The sequence below is a fragment of the Trachemys scripta genome, chromosome 10, assembly GCF_013100865.1.
Source record: "Trachemys scripta elegans isolate TJP31775 chromosome 10, CAS_Tse_1.0, whole genome shotgun sequence".
Taxonomy (NCBI): domain Eukaryota; kingdom Metazoa; phylum Chordata; order Testudines; family Emydidae; genus Trachemys; species Trachemys scripta.
The window spans coordinates 31920511-31943488 of NC_048307.1; the positions used below are offsets into that span (position 1 = coordinate 31920511).

Below are 22978 nucleotides of genomic sequence, written 5' to 3' on the forward strand. Positions count from 1 at the left end.
GCCTGACCTATCCATCATTCTCACCCCGATGTAAGAAGTTATATCTGCCTCCATAGTGCCAACTGTCATATCAAACTTGACAGGAGGATTATACTTCGTGGTGTTTCTTTACTATTCAAAACTGACCATTATTCAGGAGGCAAAAATGGAAAATGTGAGTTGTGACATTGTGACTTGCTATGCCTTGCTGTTTAGGACAAACTTGTTCAAATTATTTCCTTGACCTAGAAACCTGTTCTGAGACCTAATGGAATATAGAACTAAGGTTCTGCCAGCGCACATTTAAAATGACAACCGGAAAGTTTGCTTGCTAGGAAAAGAACAAGCTGGCTTGCCATCTCAAGGTAGGGCTTAGCATGAGAGGACTCATACCTGTGGATTGCCAGACTGCCCCGGATCCTGGAGAGGACTCACAGGACTCTCTCTACATAAAATAAAATACATAAAATAGCTTACTGAGAACTGAAAAACTTTGGATACTCTATATCAGCCTTAAAAATTCTGCACAGCCTACTTGCTTGAGAAGGGCTGTTTTTTGACAGATGAGGGAAATATTAGTTTTTTGTTATCATAGTAACAGATAAATAGATCTTTATCAAGAATTCTTAAAACTACAATACTCACCTGGGGAAGTGAGGAAACAGATTGACAGAGTGAGACGGGTACCCAGACGTCACCTACTACAGGACAAGTATCAGAGGGGTAGCCCTGTTAGTCTGTATCCACAAAAACAACAAGGAGTCCGGTGGAACCTCGTGGGTAAAAAACCAACTTATTCAGATGCATTGACAGGCCCACAAGGAAAATAACAGAACATCACTGGCTACCACGTACATCCCCCAGCTAAAACCTCTCCAGCACATCATCAACGATCTGCAACCTATCCTGGAAGACGATCCCTCACTCTCACAGACCTTGGGAGGCAGGCCAGTCCTCGCTTACAGGCAGCCCCCCAACCTGAAGCAAATAAATGCTCACCAGCAACTACAGACCACACCACTGAAACACTAACCCAGGAACCAATCCCTGTAACAAACCCTGTTGCCTACTCTGTCCCCATATCTACTCTAGCAACATCATCAGAGGACCCAACCACATCAGCCACACCATCAGGGGCTCATTCACCTGCACATCTACTAATGTGATATATGCCATCATGTACCAGCAGTGCCCCTCTGCCACGTACATTGGCCAAACTGGACAGTCTCTACGTAAAAGAATAAATGGACACACATCAGGAATGATAACATACAAAAGCCAGTAGGAGAACACTTCAATCTCCCTGGACGTTCAATAACAGATTGAACATCCTTCAACAAAAAAAACTTCTAAAACAGACTTCAAAGAGAAAATGCAGAGCTACAATTCATTTGCAAACTTAACACCATTAATTTGGGCTTAAATAGGGACTGGGAATGGCTGGCTCACTACAAAAACAATTCCCCCCCCTCTTGGTGTTGATACCTCCTCATCAATTATTGGGAGTGGACCACATCCACCCTGACTGAATTGGCCTTGTCAACACTGGTTCTCTACTTGTAAGGTAACTCCCTTCTCTTCATGTGCCAGTATATTTATGCCTGTATCTGCAATTTTCACTCCGTGCATCTGAAGAAGTGGGGGTTTTACCCATGAAAACTTATGCCCAAATAAATCTGTTAGTCTTTTTAAGGTGCCACCGGACTCCTTATTGTTTTTGTAGATAAGTAGATCTTGTGTCTTGGCTGGTAAATTTGCATGACAGTTTGTTACTAATTCCAGAATAGTCCTAGAATTCATGCAGTGCCATCACTGTTTTAGTTGCCTGTAAATAGAATGGTCTTTTTTTAAACAATACATTACCACTTGAAATGGAAGCTTTCTAGTTCTGAGATGTATAAACAATCTGAGATACCATGTTTAGATGTATGTGATAGACCAGTGCACAATTTATTTGCCAAATACCATTGCTTTCAGCATATATGTCAGCAGTAAAAGAGAAAATACAGGTTATGCTAGTTATACCCTACTCTGTAGAAAACTCCAGAGAGTTTAGTAAACTGGGATGCTGAAACAAAACATATATCATAGGAGAAGAAAACTGTATGAAATTCCTCTCGATACAGTACTTCGTGTTTCTTGGTGCTATTTTGTGTGTAGAACCAGGCACACAATCATATATTCACGGATTTTGGTGGGGGACCACCTGTATGGGAGGCACACACAACCCCTGGCAGGGGCAAGATTAGGGGGAGTTGCAGGGAGTCCCTGCAATAGAGGGGAATGGAAGTGTGGCCTACAGGAAATTGAAGGGATGGTGATGCAAGGAGCCCCTGGAGAGTACAGTGGGCTCAACGGACACAAGCTATGCATGTGCGACCTCTGTAGATTTTCCAGTTTTGGCTACACCAGTAATACTCAGACCTCAGTGGTTCAGGAGCCAAATTAGCAACCAATATTACTTGAAAGAGCCATGGTAGTGTGAATTCATTGTTTCATTTACTATAGTGCTATTCATATTTAAACAGCATGACAGGAAATACTGAGTTTATATATATTTTCATATTCCTTCGCACAGCAAAGAAGTTAATAACAGTGCAAGTTGATAACATAATTGGTTAATAACATAGTAAAAGCATCCTGATTGGTTAATAACTTTGGTTGTTAATTAAATGACACGGGGATTTAGTATCATGTGCTGCAAGGAGCCACAGCAGACTCATTAAAGAGATACTCGCAGCTCACGAGCTGCAGTCTGTCTCATTGGGCTACACTTTTGAAAATAAGGGGACTTGTTTGGGTGCCTAAATATGGATGTAGGAGTCTATGGTTAATGACAAACGCCCTGTGAAGCCCAATCTTGGGCAGAGGCCTGGTCTGTTACATCTACACCTGACAGAGTTCAGTATGTCTGTGAGACGTTGGCAGCACCTGTCTTGTCATGCTAATGAATTGAGCAGAGGTGCAACACTGATGATTTAAATGCACACTGTTGGTACTGAAGTGTTAGTTGCCTAGTGCCCATTGTCCCCTCACCAGGCGGGCAGAGCTGCCTTTCCCTTTTTTGCCTTAGTGCTCCATGCTGTCAGTGCTAGTCACATGTGACCATGACTCCAAACTGCTGGCATGTCTGTGGAGATCAAAGTGTGACTCCAGCATTAGCGAATGTTGTCAGAGGGAGCTGCATGGAATTCTTCCTCTCAGATAATAGAAGGAAAGAACCACACAGGGCATGTTTATGCAGCTGCTGGGAGCGAGTCATGCTAGCACGCTCAAAAAAGCCATGTGGACGTTCCAGCTCGGGCTGGAGCTCAGGTTCTGAAGTCTAGGAAGGGGAGTGGGCTTCAGAGTTTGAGCTCCAGCCCAAGCCCAAATATCAAAGCAACTCTACGCAGTTATTTTTAGTGTGCTAGCGTGAGCCGCACTAACACAAGTCTGTTGACCCAGGCTGTGAGACCTGCTCCCAGCAGTTGTGTAGACATACCCACACAGTGTGGAACATCACTGGACAAAGGGCCAAATCCATGTTCATGCCTAGGTCCAATGGAACTGGCGTGTGGGACTAAATGGAAAGGGGATTTACTAGACAGTCAGAGGGGTATGGATGGGAATGCTACACCTCCTCCACCCAATGTGCGGGTGAGCCAGAGATCTAGTGAGGATGCTAAAGGTTCTGTGGCACATTATTAGAGTAGGTTTTTGCCCTTGTGTGCCTCCAAAGATTTCTGTGTAGGCTGGCTGCTGCCATCTACTCTGGGAATGGCTGCCCATCAGTGTTGTTCTCTGTAGATGGGACACAGTCTAAGGTCTTGTCTACACTGGCACTTTACAATGCTGCAACTTTCTCGCTCAGGGGGGTGAAAAAACACCCCCCTGAGCGCTGCAAGTTTCAGTGCTGTAAAGTGCCAGTGTAGCCAGTGCACCAGCACTGGTAGCTATTCCCCTCATGAAGGTGGTTTTTTTAGAGCTATGCTGCAACTACACAAGCCAAGGCAGCGCTTTAACATTGCCAGTGAAGACGTGCCCTTAGACGTTCCTATTGTTGGTGAAAGAGGGCAATGAAAGAGGGGATGAAAGAGGCAATATACAATATTGCATTAAATATGACTCTTCTTTCATTTACCTGCTGTGCCGCACGGTTACAGTCAAGCTCTTGTGATACATAGCCCTACATCCAGTCTAGCCTAGAGCTGTACAGTGAAGTATTGTAGTGTCGTCTGATTATACCATCATAATGTCTGTGCCTGTTCCTTGTTTCTACTTATTAACCTATGTTCTTTGCAGCTCACCTCTCATTGCTATCTCTGCCGCCATTACTACAAGATCCTTTATTGTATTTAATATGAAGAAAACCTATAAAATAGCTGCAGATTCTTGCTGGTTCAGACTGCGGGAATAGCAGAAATTAAGATTGTCATCTGAATTGTACTGTATTTTATTTTTTTCAGGCATGGGCCGTGGAGAGAGCCAGTTAACCCTTACTATGTCAACACAGGGTATGCTCTGGCACCAGCCACCAGTGCAAATGACAGTGAGCAGCAGAGCATGTCTAGTGATGCAGACACCATGTCGTTGACAGACAGCAGTGTGTAAGTAACTTACCTGGGCAGGGGACTGAACATGACATGGAGTAAAGGAGACGTGTATCTATTTCCTGGCCGCTGGAATTGACTGCAGATTTAATTTCTCAGATTCCAGCCTGTGGCTTTGGCTGTGTAAAGAGGTCAGTGCCCTAGATGTTGGGATGAATCATTCTGGGGAGGAATATCTAACTGTTAAGTAGCTGACATGGGATATACCAGACATGTGACCAATCTAGCTCCAATGCATTCCTGTTACGGTTTCCTTTTTAGATGTATTGCTTTGTTGTTACCTGTTGAGACATGGACTATTCTGGTCTGATGGACTGGGAATGTTTGTAATCTAAACCAAATAATGACCAGCAGGTGTTTCTGGTTTTAACAGCCAGCGACTGCAGGTGGGTTTGCAAAGTAAAAACAGAGATTAGCTTCTGGTAAACTGCTCCCCTTCTGGACTGAATCAAACAGGCTTCCAGCTACACTGTTTGCCACTTGTTTTATCTTCTGAAATTTCCCAGGTTTATCGAAAACACAATCCTTTTAGACATCTGATTACCGAGATAATGGCACCGGAGTGTCACTCAGTGATCACTTTGTTGGAGTACAGTTCAGGGAACTTCTTGGGCTTTATGCCTGAAGCTTGGAGGGAATTCATTTATCTGTAATCATACCTTCCATGTTTAATTACTCTCATTTACATTTTGGCTCACGAGAGGGAGGAAGGATCGTGCAAAAGCGGTTAGGGTACTAGCCTGGGACATGGGAAATCTGGGTTCCAGTCCCTGTTCCACCACAGACCTCCTGGGCAAGTTGCTTAGCTGCTCTGTGCCTTAGTTTCCCCATCTGTAAAATGGGGGTGATAGCCCTGCCCTCCCCCCCAGGAGGATAGATACATTAAAGATTGTGAAGTGCTCATGTAGATACAAAGCTGGTACTTACTCCACACCCAGGCCATTTGATTGATACTGGGTCATCTTTATTCATGTGTTCTCATTCCAGTCATCAAAGTGTCAGTAGAAAATGACATTGTGTTACATGTTTCAGAGTTGCAGCCGTGTTAGTCTGTATCCACAAAAAGAACAGGCGTACTTGTGGCACCTTAGAGACTAACAAATTTATTTGAGCATAAGCTTTCGTGGGCTACAGCCCACTTCATCGGATGCATAGAATGGAACATATAGTGAGGAGATAGATATACTGTACATACAGAGAACATGAAAAGGTGGGAGTTCCCCTACCAACTCTGAGAGGTTAATTAATTAAGATGAGCTATTGTCAGCAGGAGAAAAAAAACTTTTGTAGTGATAATCAAGATAGCCCATTTAAGACAGTTTGACAAGAAGGTGTGAGGATACTTCTAGGTCACCGCAGAACTGTATCATGTTCATGGGTCTGGAGGGGCAAAAGGAGAGGATATTCACACGCTAGATATTTCAAGAGCCTTACTTTATTATACTGATAAAACTAAGCTTTTCAGACTTTTGTCAACAAAACTGTGTAGTGTAGATGAGGCCTTAGAGAAAAGCATGTTAACAAGGGCTAAAAGTGTGTGGCAAACTGCAAATAAATCCTCTACTTTCAGATACACTTTTTAAATTGAGTGAAGTAGGGTAAGAGAGAGTAAGGAAGAGGGGGATTAGAGATGATTGTGTTTGTTGTCTGGTGCACTAGAAGAGGAATGTAATACAAAGGAATTCTGAAGTCCTTAACCCCCAATAAGGAAAACCTCTACCTTTCTCCTCTCCTAATAAGGAAAGTAAAAAAATCTTGTTCTAATAAAATGTGCTGAGTCTCCAACAGGAAACAATGGCTTTAAAAGCTGTGATTTGGCATACTGTGCAAAGGGAGGAGAGGGTATAGTAGCCAGAATACTGGTTTAAGTTTTTGAAGTATCCTTTTCCATAAATGGCTTCTGGGATTCTGTCAATGGGAAAGTGTCTCCTGAATTGCTAGAGAGAAAAAATCTGAATAAACATGATGACTGAGAATACATAGATAAAGCTACAGACCATGCAAAACAACATGTGAGTGTAGGTTACAAAAGAGAACTGGTTGTACAGTAACAGACCGGGGGAAGGAACATTGGGCATGTGCAAGCTGTCATTCCAATTCATCATTCGAATGAAATGGAGGGACCCTGAAAGGTGTCTGTTGCAACAATCTTCTTACCAAATGCCTGACACTGTTCAGAGGATGAGTGGAAGGTGGTGAATTGGAGGATTGAGACCTTTATGTCTTACGAAAGCTGCTTTGGTGGGTGGAATGTCAGACAGATATCAGTATGGCCAAGTCAGCTCAAGGAGAGGGAAGCGTTCAACTTTACATTAATTCCAGATGACTAAGACTGAATGAAAGGTGAGCGGCGAGGCAACTGGGTTCTAGTTTTGAGTGTAATCTTTCAGTACACAAAACAGAGAGGAGAAATGCACGAATAAAGAGAATTCCAGGCTGGGAAACATGAGTATTTCTTCAGTAGTGTCGGCTCAGTGAACAAATCTGCATGGACAGCCTAAGAGACTGGGAGCAAATAGATGTGCATTCTTACAGGACTGACCGCTTGAGCAGTCCAATCATAACTGTGGGATCTATGACAGTGACTGAAAGGAAACCTGTATCTAAGCAAGTGCCTTCAGGCAGGTGTCTGATGCATGGACTGCCTAAAGGGTCAATTTCTGGCAAGGAGAATGAGTTAGCCTTCCAGTCCATTGTGGGAAGGACTGTACCTTGTGTCCCTGAGTTATATATATAGATTTTAAGTCCAGACATTATGATCATTCTGTCTGACTTCCTGCATCCCACAGGCCAGAGAACTGCTCCCAGCAGTTCCTGCATCAAGCCTGTCATTCACGGTTGAGCTAGAGCAGATTTTTTAGAAGAAGACATCCCATGTTGATTTAAAGTCTCCAGGTGAAGGACAATCCACCATGTTCATAGGTAAAACTTGCAGGGCTCATTCCAATCCCCCGTTTTCCTCACTTCTAAAACCCCTGGAAGAAATTGTTCGAAACCACAGACTTCTATTTTCTGAGTGGTTAAAGTGAACTTGGAAACCATCAGTGTTTTAAAGAGCTTTCAATTTTTTCTCCAAATATGTATTACCATGCACTTGTTGATGTTAAATATCAATTGCCATTATATTACCTCATCACCTAGCTTCACTTTAGGTTCTTATGAGTTCTTCAATATAGTTTAGTCTTGATTAACCTAAATAAATAACCTGTATAATCTTCCCTTCTAATTTTGCCACCTTGCTGTGCTCACCCTCTTTGAGATTATTCTAAATTAGTAAATTATGCCAGTCCTTGTTCAGATAGTTTAACCACATCCACTACACTGTTATACTCCTTCCCTGCAGAAAATTCTAAGTCTTTTTTTGTCTCTTCCGGTTTCTAACCTCATGAGGGAACTTTACCTCTCACCCTCACCTCAGACCACTTAATTCCCTGAAAGGTGATCTGTAAAATAAAATAAAAAATTGGGCTTGTGCTTTCGTTTGCTTCTCGGTAATGGATAAAGAAGAGTAAAAGCATTTTTCAAAACATTGTTTTTATGCTTTTTTTGTATTAGTAATGCAAAGCCTCCATCTTAGAAAAGAAACCCCTGGAATTCTCAAGCAAAAGAGGGTTTATGAAATCGGACATTCATTTAGTAAATAGCAATACTGTAAACATTAAAGTCCTCTGAGCAGTTGCTTGGTGTCACTATGAATGCTGAAAACTGCTGAACCTCTTGGAGGAAGTACTGATTTCACCTTATGTCTTGGGTGTCATTAATGTTCTGTTGGGATCTGATGCTGCCAGTTGCATCAAAGCAGTTCCCCTCTCCTGTGATACGGTGAGACAATGGATTCACACCATGGCTGCAGATGTATAGGAACAACTGTTTGAGGGTACAGGAGAACAATTTCTTTCAATACAACTGATGAAACTACAGATGTGTGGTATCTTCTGCCCAACTTTTAACAATACTACAGTATAAGTGGGAAAGAGCCATGCATGAGGTCTGCCTGTTTTGCTTTCCCCGGACGGTGTATGCTACAGGGGGGAAAAATTTAGAAGCTTTTCAACAGTCAGATCTTGCGGTAGGGTTGGATCGGCAGCACTGTGCTGATGCCTGAGCTGTGACAAGAAAATACTGTGGCCTGGTGCTTAGAATCCAACCTATTGCACCCCAAGCTGTTTGGATTCGTCGTTCAACTCAGTGGGAAGCTTTTGTGGCAAAGAGATTGCCAGTGTGACTGAAAGAGGAACTTGCTGAAGCTGTGAAAGTTGTGAACCTTATTATAGGTGAGCCTAATGGACTATCTGATGAGAAGAAAAGAGCACTCTTCTTTGAATAGTGTCCCTATGGGTGTTCCACTTCATGGTGTGTGTGCGCCTCTCAAGCCTTTGAGAGGAGATTCTCATTTAGTAGTGTCCATTCGGCCTGCCCTGTGCCTTCTCAGGTTGGAGACCAAGGCTATATAGGGATATTGAGGTGAACCACCCTCTGTTCCTTCTCAACTGCCACAGCCTGAGACAGAGCCGTACCCTTTGAGGAGTCCTCGGCTTTCTATTTTTCTATAGTTGTTAAGATCAGTTAGTATAGTTAGTTGTTAGTATAATTATAATCACTTTTCTCCTCTCTCTCCACTCTGGGAGACTTACTTTTCCTGGCAGGGCATGCCTAGCTACCCAGGTTTCAAACTCTGCCTCTCCTGCCGAGCGGCTGTCCCTGTGAGCGATGGCCACTCTGTGTATCCATTGGTTGGGAGAGTCTAACTCAGGGATTCTCAAACTGGGGGTCAGGACCCCTCAGGGGGTCGCGAGGTTATTACATGGGGGTTGCGAGCTGTCAACCTCCACCCCAAATCCCGATTTGCCTCTAGCATTTATAAGGGTGTTAAATATATAAAAAAGTGTTTTTAATTTATTAGGGGAGGTCGCACTCAGAGCTTGTGATGTGAAAGGGGTCACCAGTAAAAAAAAAAAGTTTGAGAACCACTAGTCTAACTCCCTGCAGGATGTGGATGTGGTAAGTAGGAGGGGTAGACAGCACTGTGCTGTCCACCCCTTGGACAAAGACCAGAAAAGATGATCTCTTTGGACGAAAGTCCTCTTCATCAGAAACCCTGCAATATCAGGCGCTCATGGCCAAATACGATTTTACGAATGGTAACAGATTCACGGCCTTTATTGAACATCTGCCATAGGAGCATAGGGAGCAATTCCAGTCCATCACCTCTGAGTGCCAAGCCAGAACTGCTCTTCAAGGCTCTGGATGCTGTTGCCAGGTCCATTTCCACGGCGGTGGTTATGCGCAGGGCATCATGACTTCAGCTTTTGGTTGAAGTACAGAACACTGTTGAGGACCTCCCTTTCGATGGTTGTAAGCTTTCCTTGGAGATCACGGATGAGTTCTTGCACACACTGAAGGATTCTAGGGCTACTTTACAATTCCTGGGCATAGCTACACCTATAAATAAGAAAATGTTTAGTAGGTCATACTGCCCAGAGATCACATCCTGCTCACTTTTCTGGATGTGACACTCTGAAACCCCCATCCGCCCCCGGAAATACATAGATTTCAGAGAAAGAGGGCCACCCAGCTGCCCTCCACAAGCACAAGCATCTAGCCATCTTCAAAGCAAATTTTGATGGGTTGGTCATGGATTCAAATCCTCCCACACCCCTGGCTTTACAGCTGCACCCATTGGCCCACCTTCCCACCTTTGGAGACCACCTTTCCCATTTCCAACATGCTTGGAGGTGAATCACTACAGACAAGTGGGTCATATAGATCACAACATCGGGCTATACTATCAGTTTTATATCACTCCTTCCCTTCTACCTCCATTCCCTGTCCTTATTCAGGGACCCCTCTCACAAGCTTTCACTGAGACAAGAAGTGAACTCTCTCCTTTAGGAGCAATAGAATCAGTCCTTCCTCCTAATACCGGCATGAGGTTTTACTCCAAGTATTTCTTTGTGCCAGAAAAGAACAAAGGGTGGAAAAGACTTACTTTTCCTGGCAGGGCATGCCTGGCTACCCAGGTTTCAAACTCTGCCTCTCCTGCCGAGCGGCTGTCCCTGTGATCTAAGACTTCTAAAATGTTTGTAAAGTCTCAGAAGTTCAGGATAGTGACTCTAGCAAACATAATTGCTTCACTGGAGAAAGGGGAATGGTTTTCAGCCCTTGATCTACAAGACGCCTATTTCCAATATAATGATACACCCATTGCACAGGAAATTCCTATGTTTCACTATAGGCCAGGATTATTTCCAGTTCCAATTGTTTCCCTTTGGCCTTTCCTCAGCCCCAAGGGTGTTCTCAAAGGTCCTGGCAGTAATGGCTGCTTATGTCTGACAAGAAGTGATCCTAGTCTTCCCGTACCTCAATGACTTGCTACTCAAAGGCAGCTCCTACATCTATCTGTTGGAGCTCAGGGCTGTCAGGAATGCTTGCCTTCATTTCCAGCCCCTCGTCGGGGCAAATCAATCAGGGTCCTGATGGACAACATATCCTGTATGTTCTAGATCAACAAGCAGGGATAAGCAAGATCCCCCTCCCCGTGTGCCAAACCCAGGAAGATAGGGAACTGGTTCATAGTTCATAAGTTCAAAATTGCAACAGTCTACTTCCAGATATTCAGAACACCTCAACCAACGTCCTCAGCAGACAGTTCTCACAGGACTACGAATGAAAGCTAGATGCTCAAGTTCTCCACAGCATATTCCAAAATGAGGACTGCCGGGGGTGGGGAGGTCTCTCTTGGCCACCTCCAGAAACAGGAAGTGCCTTTTTTTCTGCTCAAGAGCGGGTCTGGGTCACCACTCCTTGGGAGAACCTTTCTTCAATCTTGGAAGAAGGGTCTGTTCTGTATGTTTTCCCCAGTGCTGCTGGTAGTAAGGGTGATGAACAAAATCAGGCTGGTCAGGGCTGAATTATCCTTAGAGTGCCAATCTGGCTGAGAAAAGCTTGGTACCCGTACCTGCTTCACCTGTGTGTCCAACCACTGCTCGAACACCCAACTTCTTCTCTCCTCTCCCAGGATGCCTCAGTGCATGGTTCCGTGATGGTTCAAGGGGTTAGAATCCTCCTGCTCCACAGAAGTACAAAATGTATTCCCGAATAGTAGGAAGAGGTCAACCAGTACTACTTACCTGCCAAAATGGAAAAGATTCTTGTAGCCACTGCCAGAATCTGTGCCCCTTTCACTCATCCTGCATTCCTTGTTGATCTGAAAAAAATGGGGTTATTGGTTAGTTTGATCATGATCCATTTGGCTGCAATATCACCCTTTCATCCTCCAGGAGAAGGATTCTCCATTTTTCCTCTCCTGGTATACTCTAGGTTTAAGGGTTTAGAGGATCTCGAACTCCAGATTAGAGACCCCATCCCAACCTGGTACCTCAGGTTGATACTTAGTTACCTTATGAGACCTCCATTTGAACCTATGGCAACCTTTCCTCTGCTCCATTTATTTAAGACGACGGCCTCATTAGTAGCCACCATGTCAGCCCGTAGGGTCGGGGAGATTGCAGCCTTGACGGCAAATTTCCCCCTTAACAGTATTCTTCAAGGACAAAGTGTCATTACGTCCACACCCTAAATTTGTGCTGAAGGTTCTGTGAGAGTTCCACCTTAACCAATCCATTCATCTACCTGGTTGTTCGTTCCCCGCCCCCCCAAAGTTACATAGGTCTCTGCAGGAATCCTATTTTTATAGCCAGGATATTAGAAGGGTGTTGGCTTTCTACTTAGATAGGACCATGCGATTTTGAAAATCAACTAGACTTTTAATCTTCAGTATAGATCTAAGGGGTCTCCAATCTTTGCTCAGAGACTGTTGAGATGAATATCTGGATGTAATATATCATGTGTTATGATGCTGCACGGCGTTCATCCCCCCAAAGTGTGATAGCGGATTCAACCAGATCTAAAGCCACATCTATGGCGTTAGTTAAGAATATGCCAGTATCTGAAATGTATAGGACCGCTACATGGGCCTCGGAACATACATTTTCAAAACATTACACTTTAATCCGTGCCGCCAAATCCAATGTAGCACTTGGTTCTGCAGTACTGTCTTCAGTTCTAGATTCAGTTCCAAAGCTCCCTTCTTCCTCTGGGGATGCTGCTTGGAAGTCACCTGAACTGGAGCAGCCAGAGGGACACTGCATGAAGAAGAAGAGGCAGTTACTCACTTTGTGCAGTAATTGTAGTTCTTCGAGATGTATGCCCTCATGGGTGCTGCACTACCCACCCTCCAGCCCCTCTGCATCAGACTGTTCTCTATCAGACTTTTGGGTGGAGAAATAACCTCAGAGTGGTTTGCCCACACACCACTATATATTCTTGGTGTCCAGCATGAGGAGGCATAGGGTGCATGTGCAGTCCAAACCAACATGGCTAACTGAAAATCTCTGATCAAGAGCTTGCATGCGTGCCTGAAGTGGAGTGTATAGGGACACACATCTCAAAGGACTGCAGTTACTGTATAGAGTAACACATTTGCAGTCCTCTTCCACATTGAAGTTTGCTGGCTTTCATATGGCAGAGTTTTGAATCAAGTGTCTGAGCTCAGATACACAAAGATTTTCATCGCCAAATTTGTGTCTGCCCTTTCTTAATATAGCAGTGATCAGTACTGGCTTACTCTGAATGCAACTGTCCAGAAATGGGATATGTCCTGAGTTCTCAACCTGGCAGTCACAAACAGGCCACAACAACCTTCCCCTTCCCATATTGCTAAATGAGGGAGGAGGTCCTTTGATGGTCCCACTATGGAAAAGGTTGAGAGCCACTCTCTTAAGGGATAAGTTTGGTGCAAATCCTCCTCTCTTGATACCTCCATTTCCAACAGCACCTCATTTGGCCAAAGCACAATTGGAATTGCAGCTAACAAGGGATGTGAAGGGTAACAAGAAAGGTTTCTACAAGTATATTAGCAACAAGATGATCAGGGAAAGTGTGGGACCCCAATGGGAGAGGCAACCTAGTGACACATGATGTGGAAAAAGCTGAGGTACTCAATGCTTTTTTCTGCCTCGGTCTTCACAGACAAGGTCAGCTTCCAGACTGCTGCAGTGGGCAGCACAGTATGAGGAGGAGGTGAGCAGCCCTCAATGGTGAAAGAACAGGTTAAGGACTATTTAGAAAAGCTGGACGTGCACAAGCCCATGGGGCTGGATCTAATGCTTCCGAGGGTAATGAGGGAGTTGGCTGATGTGATTGCAGAGCCATTGGCCATTATCTTTGAAAACTCGATTGGGGGAGTGTCCCGAGCGACTGAAAAAAGGCAAATATGGTACCCATCTTTAAAAAAGGGAAGAGGAGAATCTGGGGAATTACAGACCGGTCAGCCTCATCCCAGTCCCTGGAAAAATCATGGAGCAGGTCCTCAAGGAATCCATTTTGAAGCACTTGGAGGAGAGGAAGGTGATCGGGAATAGTCATCATGGATTCACCAAGGGCAAGTCATGCCTGACCAACCTGATTGCCTTCTATGATTAGATAACTGGCTCTGTGGATATGGGGAAAGCAGTGGACATGATATATCTTGACTTTAGCAAAGCTTTTTTTACAGTCTCCCACAGTATTCTTGCCAGCAAGTTAAAAAAGTATGGATTGGATGAATGAACTATAAGGTGGCTAGAAAGCTGGCTAGATTGTCAGGCTCAAAGGGTAGTAATCAACAGCTTGATGTCTAGTTGGCAGCCGGTATTGAGCGGAGTGCCCCAGGGGTCGGTCTTGGGGCCAGTTTTGTTCAATATCTTCATTAATGATCTGGATGATGGGATGGATTGCACCCTCGGGAAGTTCATGGATGACATTAAGCTGGGGGGAGAGGTAGATACACTGAAGGGTAGGGATAAGGTTTAGGGGGACTTAGACAAATGGGAGGATTGGGCCAAAAGAAATCTGATGAGGTTCAACAAGGACAAGTGCAGAATCCTGCACTTAGGATGGAAGAATCCCAAGCACTACTACTGGCTGGGGACTGACTGGCTAAGCAGCAGTTCTGCAGAAAAGGACCTGGGGATTACAGTGGATGAGAAGCTGGATACGAGTCAATAGTGTGCCCTTGTTGCCAAGAAGGCTAACGGCATGTTGGACTGCATTAGTAGGAGCATTGCCAGCAGATCAAGGGAAGTGATTATTCCCCTCTATTTGGCATTGGTGAGGCCACATCTGGAGTACTGTGTCTAGTTTTGAGCCCCCCACTACAGAAAGGATATGGACAAATTGGAGAGAGTCCAGCGGAGGACATCAAAAATGATTAGGGGACTGGAACACATGGCTTATGAGGAAAGGTTGAGGGAACTGGGCTTATGTAGTCTGCAGAAGAGAAGAGTGAGGGGGGATTTGATAGCAGCCTTCAACTACCTGAAGGGGGGTTCCAAAGAGAATGGAGCTAGGCTGTTCTCGGTGGTGGCAGATGACAGAACAAGAAGCAATGGTCTCAAGTTGCAGTGGGGGAGGTCTAGGTAGGATATTAGGAAAAACTATTTCACTAGGAGGGTGGTGAAGCACTGGAATGAGTTACCTAGGGAGGTGGTGGAATCTCCATCCTTAGAGGTTTTTAAGGCCTAGCTTGACAAAGTCCTGGCTGGGATGATTTAGTTGGTGATTTAGTTGCTTTGAGCAGGAGGTTGGACTAGATGACCTCCTAAAGTCTCTTCCAACCCTAATCTGATTTGCACTATCTGCAAAGAGCAGGTGCCATATTGCTCCATCGTGCTCAGTGGAGAAGAGTGAGGGAAAAATTCTTGGCAGTATTCTCACCTCCTTATTGCTTCTGTTTACTCTCTGATAGTGTAGCTGTCCTACCGACTCTCACTGGTTTCCTACTTTCAGGATGCTTGTTTTAAAGCATATATGTTTTATGTCCTTGATTATTTGCTCTTCAAGTTCTCTCTTAGCCCTTCTAATTTCTATTTTAGCTGCCACAATGTGTTCCATCTGCTGGATGGATTTTTTTTATATTTGAGTAATCTCTTCCCATTTAACCATCCTGTGTTTTCTTGACTTCCCATTCCACTTTTCTTTCAGTGTATGCATCCCTTCTGTGACTGTTATGACATGCTAACGCTGAGTTTCAGGATTTTAATTGCTATCAAGACTTGGTCCTTGCTACATTCCATGTTAATAACTAGTATAATTGCTATGGCTCATTTTAAATAAACTGACGTGACTACATGGATTTAAAATGTTTTCATTCAATTAGTGTTCTTCAAATTGGGCTGCATGCATTATTATCCCAAACACTGTGAACTACAGAGACAAAATTTTGACCTTTGGCTTACAAAATACTCAATATAGATTTAACATTTGTTTTTCATTATGTAGTTCCAAAGTCTTGCTGGCTATGGTTACCTTTTATATGGAATTCCTGAAGCTATATACCTTCTGAGTTTCAAAGGAGTTTCTGCTGAATTGCTAAAGACAGCCAAAAATGAAACTCAACCGAAAGCAGCCTCTGAAAAAGGGGCTTCTGCTACTTGACTTCCATGTATGAGTACTTTGAATTCTGGCGTACCCTAAACAAAACTCTGCAGTGAAAAACTCAGTTGGTGATTGGGGAGATTTGTAATGCACTGCAATTTATAGTTAAGGTGCCACAAGTACTCCTGTTCTTCTTTTTGCAATTTATAGTATTAACCAAGTGCTCTAATCGAGAAATCTAACATCTTATTGAAGGCAATAACTAAACTGGGTGTAATGCTTGGATAGAAATCTACACAGCACTGGATCCCAATGGAGAATGTATGCCTGGGATAATCCAAGAGAGCCCCAGAGTGCTAAAAACAAGCTCATAGAAGTGTGCAGTCAGGGAGAACAACACCTAGTGCAAGACAAAATCTTGAGTAGTGTCAGCCAGTTGTCCACAACTCAGTTGTAAGCTTTGATAGTCTAAGGAACAATCATGGAAGACCATTCCGGAAACCCCTGTGTATGCTTTCCCCTCACCGACCGCACACACAATCCAGTTATAGAAAACTGTCAAAAAGCAGTATCATTTTACTAGATTTAGCCTTCTGAGTTAAGTAGTAGTAGTATTCTGGTGCTTTGAAATTTTTGCCCATGATCTCTTAGTACAAACCCCGTCGCTGCTGACCATCTTTCAATAGGATGTAATTGCAGACTTTGTCAAATATTCTTGTGCAGTGCTGGGATGTGCTTACTGTATGTATAACACATACTTCTGCAGTCTTTTTGCTTCTTTTAGGGAGTTCCCTTTCACGTGGCTGTAAATGCATTGCTCCCAAATGGATGCAGCACTGCTGATGGCTTTTTAGCTCACCTTTGTCATATGAATTCCTATGTCCTTCTAGGCAAAACAGCTTCAGACCTTTCTACTCAAAATTGCTTTTATAAGCTGACCAGTAGCTGTGTTGTTTTAGCTGTTTGATGTGGCGAGTAGGTGCAGAGGAGGCATCATGTAAAGATAATAGCTAGCAATAGACCTGGCAATAGGCAGAGGCCATTGAAGTTAAGATTCTCCCCCATTGGCTTCTCTTGCGCTTGCCCCTTAAACTACTCTGACTTGCCTCAAAGCAGCAGTATGGCCAGTATTGATCTGTGAGATGGGCAAGCTCCTAACCTGGTTATTGTGATAGCCTTGGTTTGGGCCTGTTTAATAAAGACTTCACATGAAGAGTTTTACATTTTCCCTGAGAGCCCTTTCTCCTCTTCATAGAATCATAAACCACAACATGGGAGCTCACCAGTTGATGTGGCCTCCGTTGTGCCTTTGCAGCAAATCCACAAGCTGCTGTGCAGTTGTCTGGCATGGTGTCTGCTTGTGTAACACAGAGGAGAGGACTGTTACATCTAAGAGCGTAAGAATGGCTATACTGGGTCAGACCAATGGTCCATCTAACTCAGTATCCTGTCTTCTGACAGTGGCCAGTAACAGATGCTTCAGAGGGAATGAACAGAACAGGCAATCATCAAGTGATCCATCCCCTGTCATCCAATCCCAGCTTCTGGCCGTCAGAAGTTTAGGGACGCCCAGAGTAAGGGGTTGCATCCCTGACCATTTTGGTTAATAGCCATCGATTGACCTATGGTCCTTGAACTTACTAATTTTTTGGAACCCCGCTATAGTTTTGGCCTTCACAACAATTTAACCCTGGCTACAGATTCCACAGGTTGGCTGTGCATTGCATGAAAAAGTACTTCCTCATGTTTGTTTTAAGCCTGCTGCCTATTGATTTTATTGGGTGACCCCGTGGTTCCTGCATTATGTGAAGGGGTAAATAACATCCTTTCCAGGTTGTATCATCTGCAAGCTTTGACACCTCACTCTTTAGCCCTTTTTCCTGATCATTTATTTATATGTTGAACAACACAGATCCCAGCACAGCTCCTTTTGGGATCCCAATATTTACCTCTCTTCATTGTGACCTTTTAGTCCTACCCTTTATTTCCCTTCTTTTAACCAGTTACCGATCCATGAAAGGACCTTTCCTCTTATCCTGCTTACTTTGCTTAACAGCCTTTTGGTGAGGGACCTTGTCAAAGGCTTTCTGACTTCCAAATACACTGTATCCACTGGGTCACGCTTGTCCACATGTTTGTTCACTGCCTCAAAGAATTCTAACAGATTGGTGAGGCATGATTTCCCTTTATAGAAGCTGTTGACTTTTCCTCAACGTATAGTGTTCATCTATGTGTCTGATAATTCTTTACTTTACTCTTGTTGCAATCATTTTGCCCAGTACTGAAACAAGACTTACGGGCCTGTCACTGAGACCCTTTTTAAAAAATTGGTGTTAGCTGCCTACCTGTTGTCTGGTACAGAGGCTGATTTAAGCAGTAGGTCACATACCAGTTAGCAGTTCTGCAGTTTCATGTTTGAGTTCCTTCAGAACTCTTGGGTGAATCCCATCGGGATCTAGCGACTTACACTGTTTAATGTATCAATTTGTTCCAAAACCTCCTCTAATTACCTCAATCTAGGACAGTTCCTCAGATTTGTCACCTAAAAAGATTGGCTTATGTGTGAGATTCTTCTTCACAGCCTCTGCAGTGAAGACCGATGCAAAGAATTCATATAGCTTTTCCGCAATACCCTTGTTCTTAGTGAAATTGTTGATTGTTCTTCATCATATATCTGTTCTGCAAGGGAGCAGTCCCTTATTTTGTTTTTGCTTTGCCTCAAAGTTTTGATTGTATTCTCCTTATGACATCTGTGTTGAGATTACATTGTACAGACTGGAGTTTAATTTACCCTGATTCCACATTAGCAAAAGAAATCTGCCACCAGTAGCCATTCCAGAAGTTGATGCCTGAATGCATTGTATCAATGATCCCCTAATGGTGGAGTGAAGCATACAGGGTATATCTTTGGCCTTGGCTACACTTGCGAGTTACAGCGCTGTAAAGGCTCCCCCAGCGCTGTAACTCACTCCCCGTCCACACTGGCAAGGCATTTGCAGCGCTGTATCTCCGTGGTTGCAGCACTGCATGTACTCCACCTCTCCGAGAGGAATAGCGAGTATTGCGTTGCCGCTGCGGCGCCAGTGTGGCCGCCCACTGTGCTGTGGATGGCCTCCAGAATTATTCGGCAGTATCCCACAATGCCTGTTCTAGCCATTCTGGTCATCAGTTCAAACTCTACTGCACTGGCCTCAGGTAACCAGCCATGTGACCGACCCTTTACATTCCCTGGGAATTTTAAAAATCCCCTTCCTGTTTGCTCAGCCCGGCGTGGCGTGGAGTGCTATCAGCGAGTCTTTCCAGGTGACCGTGCCTCCACGCGCCAAGCGAGCCCCAGCATGGAGCAATGGCGAGTTGCTGGACCTCATCAGTGTTTGGGGGGAGGAAGCTGTACAGTCCCAGCTGCGCTCCAGACGTAGGAATTACAATACCTTCAGGAAGGTATCAAAGGACATGTTGGAAAGGGGCCATGACCGGGACGCCCTGCAGTGCAGGATTAAAGTGAAGGAGCTGCGGAGTGCCTACTGCAAAGCCCGTGACGCAAACGGCCACTCGGGTGCTCCCCCCGCGACCTGCCAATTCTACAAAGAGCTCGATGCAATACTTGGGGTTAACCCCACCTCCACTTCGAGCACCACCATGGACACTTCAGAGCCGGTGTGGGGAGGGGAGGAGGAAGAGGAGGAGGAAAACGGGAGTGATGGTGGTGGGCCGGATAGAGACACCTCGGAATCCCTGGAGGCAGGCAGCCAGGAGCTCTTCTCGAGCCAGGAGGAAGGTAGCCAGTCGCAGCGGCCGGTACTTGGTGGAGGACAAACAGAAGAGCAGGTTCCCGGTAAGCAGTTTGTTTTTTTTTGTGGGATGGAATTTTTTCGGTGCGGGCTCTTTGGGAGAGGAGGGTTAGGCATACATGCCTAGATGCGGAATAGTGCATTGATGTGGTTTATCACATCACGGTAATCGGCCTCAGTAATCTCCTCGAATGTCTCATCCAGAACGTGTGCAATGCACTTGCGCAGGTTTATCAGGAGAGCCACTGTGGTCCTTGTCCCAGCCAGGCTAACATGTCCGCGCCACTGTGCCGTGAGGAGTGGGGGGACAATTGCTGCACACAGGCAAGCTGCATATGGGCCAGGGCGTAAGCCGCATTGCAGTAGAAGACCCTCCCTTGCTTGCCAGGTCACCCTCAGCAGCGAGATATCGTCCAGGGCGAACTCCTGTGGAAAATGTTGGGACAGTGTTCAGTGTAGGTGCCCCCTGAAGCTGTTGGCTCTCCCCAAGGCACAGAAACCCAGAGGACAGTGCAGCCCTGAAACAATCAGTCCCCCTTACTCACCATTTTGAGGCTCCCATGGGATATGTGTGCTCTGTTTCCGACGGGAAAATTATGCTATTGTGTAGACCCTGTGTGTTTTCTACTCCTTAAGTGCGGGGGGAATCATTACTCTGTCTGGTATAAACAATGCTGCCTCTGTTAAATGTTGCATTTTGCCTATACAGCTGCATCAACCTTGAGACCTCAGCCGTCCCTCTTATCGCCTGCTCAGAGATTGCAAAGACTCAGGAAGAGACCGCGAAAAAGCAAAGAAGACATGCTGCAAGAAGTGATGCGGCAATCTATTAAAGAGAATGAGAAAGCACAGGACTGGAGGGAGAGAGAAAGCAGGATCCGCCAGGAAAACGCAGCGCACCGGCAGCAAAGCACTGATAGGCTCATAAGCATCCTGGAGCGCCAAGCAGATGCTATCCAGGAGCTGGTAGCCATGCAGAAAGAGGACCAGTACCGCCAACGCCGCAACCCCGCCCCCCCATAGCCCTTGTCCCAAAACTCTTTCCGTTGTGCCCCACTGTCACCTCCAACAGACTTTCCCCAACTTCCGTGTTCTTCACGCCACCCGCTGCCTCCAACACCAGTATCTTCACCACCCAGCCCTGAAAACCACGACCCCTGCCCTCTGCACTCAAGCCCCATCACCATGCAGTATAGCTATCCTGAAGTGCAGCACTCACTGCACAGCACACCAGACAGGACATACACGAATCTGTGATTGTACTGTTCCCCACTCCACCCCATTGTTTCTTTTCAATAAATAATTTTTTTTTCTTTTCAATAAATGGATTCTTTGGCTTTGAAAACATTCTTTATTATTGCATAAAGTAAAAGACTCCTTAGCCCAGGAAATAAACAGGCACTGCAAGTCTGCTTGTCTGCTAAGGAGACACTGATTCCTAAAGATTGGAACTATTGCACTTCACTCCCGTGCAGGGCACCAGATATCACTGCTGGTTTTCAGCCTCAAATTGCTCCCTCAAGGCATCCCTAATCCTTGCAGCCCCGCGCTGGGCCCCTGTAATAGCCCTGCTCTCTGGCTGTGCAAATTCAGCCTCCAGGTGTTGAACCTCGGAGGTCCATGCCTGAGTGAAGCTTTCACCCTTCCCTTCACAAATATTATGGAGGGCACAGCACACGGATATAACCGCGGGGATGCTGTTTTCGGCCAAGTCCAGCTTCCCATACAGAGATCGCCAGCGGCCCTTTAAACAGCCAAAGGCACACTCCACAGTCATTTGGCACCGGCTCAGCCTGTAGTTGAACCGTTCCTTGCTGCTGTCAAGGCTCCCTGTGTAGGGTTTCATGAGCCACGGCATTAACGGGTAAGCGGAATCTCCAAGGATCACAATGGGCATTTCAACTTCCCCTATCATGATCTTCTGCTCTGGGAAAAAAGTCCTGGCCTGCATCTTCCTGAACAGCCAAGTGTTCCGAAAGATGCGTGCTTCATGCACCTTTCCGGGCCAGCCTGTGTTAATGTCAATGAAACGCCCACGGTGATCCACAAGCGCCTGGAGAACCATAGAGNGTTTAGGGTAGCAGTTTGGTCCTCTGGTCACCCCTGAAAACATGACATGCTAGATTCCATTTCCTCACCCGAGGGCGTTTAACCAAAGGGTTTGTAGGAGCAGCAATGTCTAAGAAGTTCCCACCCCGCTGCTTGCTTCTGTGAATGAGGGCTGACGAGGCAAATATTCATAGTTGTGCATTGGTAGAAGTGATGGTTCATAAAATGGCATCTTACCTGCCGACATGCTTCCTGCCTCTCTCATGGCCAGTGATCCAAAATGATCTAAAATTCTTATCCTGGAAGTTTATTAGCAGTTTTAATTTAAAAATCCTGAATAATTATCCCAAGTGTATAATTAATGGATTGGGCTTGGAAGCTATCTACTTGGGAGAAAAGGAAAATAACCTGGGAGCACTGGCTACAGGCCAACAAAAGAATCTGTCATTACTGGTTGTGGCTGCCTGTCCGTCTTGAAAGGAGCGGAAACTCCGATATTTCCAGACGAGCAGATTAGAAATGTATCATTAAATAATTATCACTGAAAAAAAAGAAAAGATAGTCACAAACCATCTCAGCAGCTCTCCCTCCTAGTCCAACAGCAGATCTTTTTGGTACCAGCAAAGATCATCCAGTCAAACATGTCAACTCATTTTTATAAAGTTACTTAAAAGCAAAGTTGCTGCAAAAGAAAATCATGGACTACTTTTTAACTTCTCTAGCTATTGAAAATATCTCAAAGAAAGTTACCTGACAAAAGGAAAACAAAAGTATGGTGTTGGTTTTCATTGCTTTCACCATCTACTGAATGAGGGTTTGTTGGGATAAAATTAAAGTGCTTGTCTTTTGAATTTGCTTCCTCTGGTTGAGTTGGCATAGTGCATTGAATGAAGGAATGTTCTGAGTTCAGAGGTGGCACTGGGGAATCTAGTTAAAGTGACATCAAAGGCAGCACAGCAGGGCTGAACATGTGTTTGAAGCTGGATAGATTAGAGGCCATTATCAGCCTTTCACTACTGTGCTCTGAACAAAACTCTGCTCTTTCCTCTGGGACTGGTGCTGCAGAGAATTAAAAAAAAAAAAAAAAAAAAAAAAGCAGCACCCTACCTTCCAACATAATGCTGCGTTTACCATGAATGTTTAAGCTGCTTA

General features: G+C 44.8%; 1 protein-coding gene across 1 annotated transcript in view; it reads left to right on the plus strand.

The window, feature by feature from the left end:
- AXIN1 (axin 1) overlaps positions 1 to 22978 on the plus strand; it is a 184839-nt gene that overhangs the window by 77069 nt on the left and 84792 nt on the right. The window contains exon 2 of the mRNA XM_034783055.1: positions 4428 to 4568. Coding sequence (XP_034638946.1) covers positions 4428 to 4568 — 141 coding nt within the window. The remainder of the gene's footprint in view (positions 1 to 4427; positions 4569 to 22978) is intronic.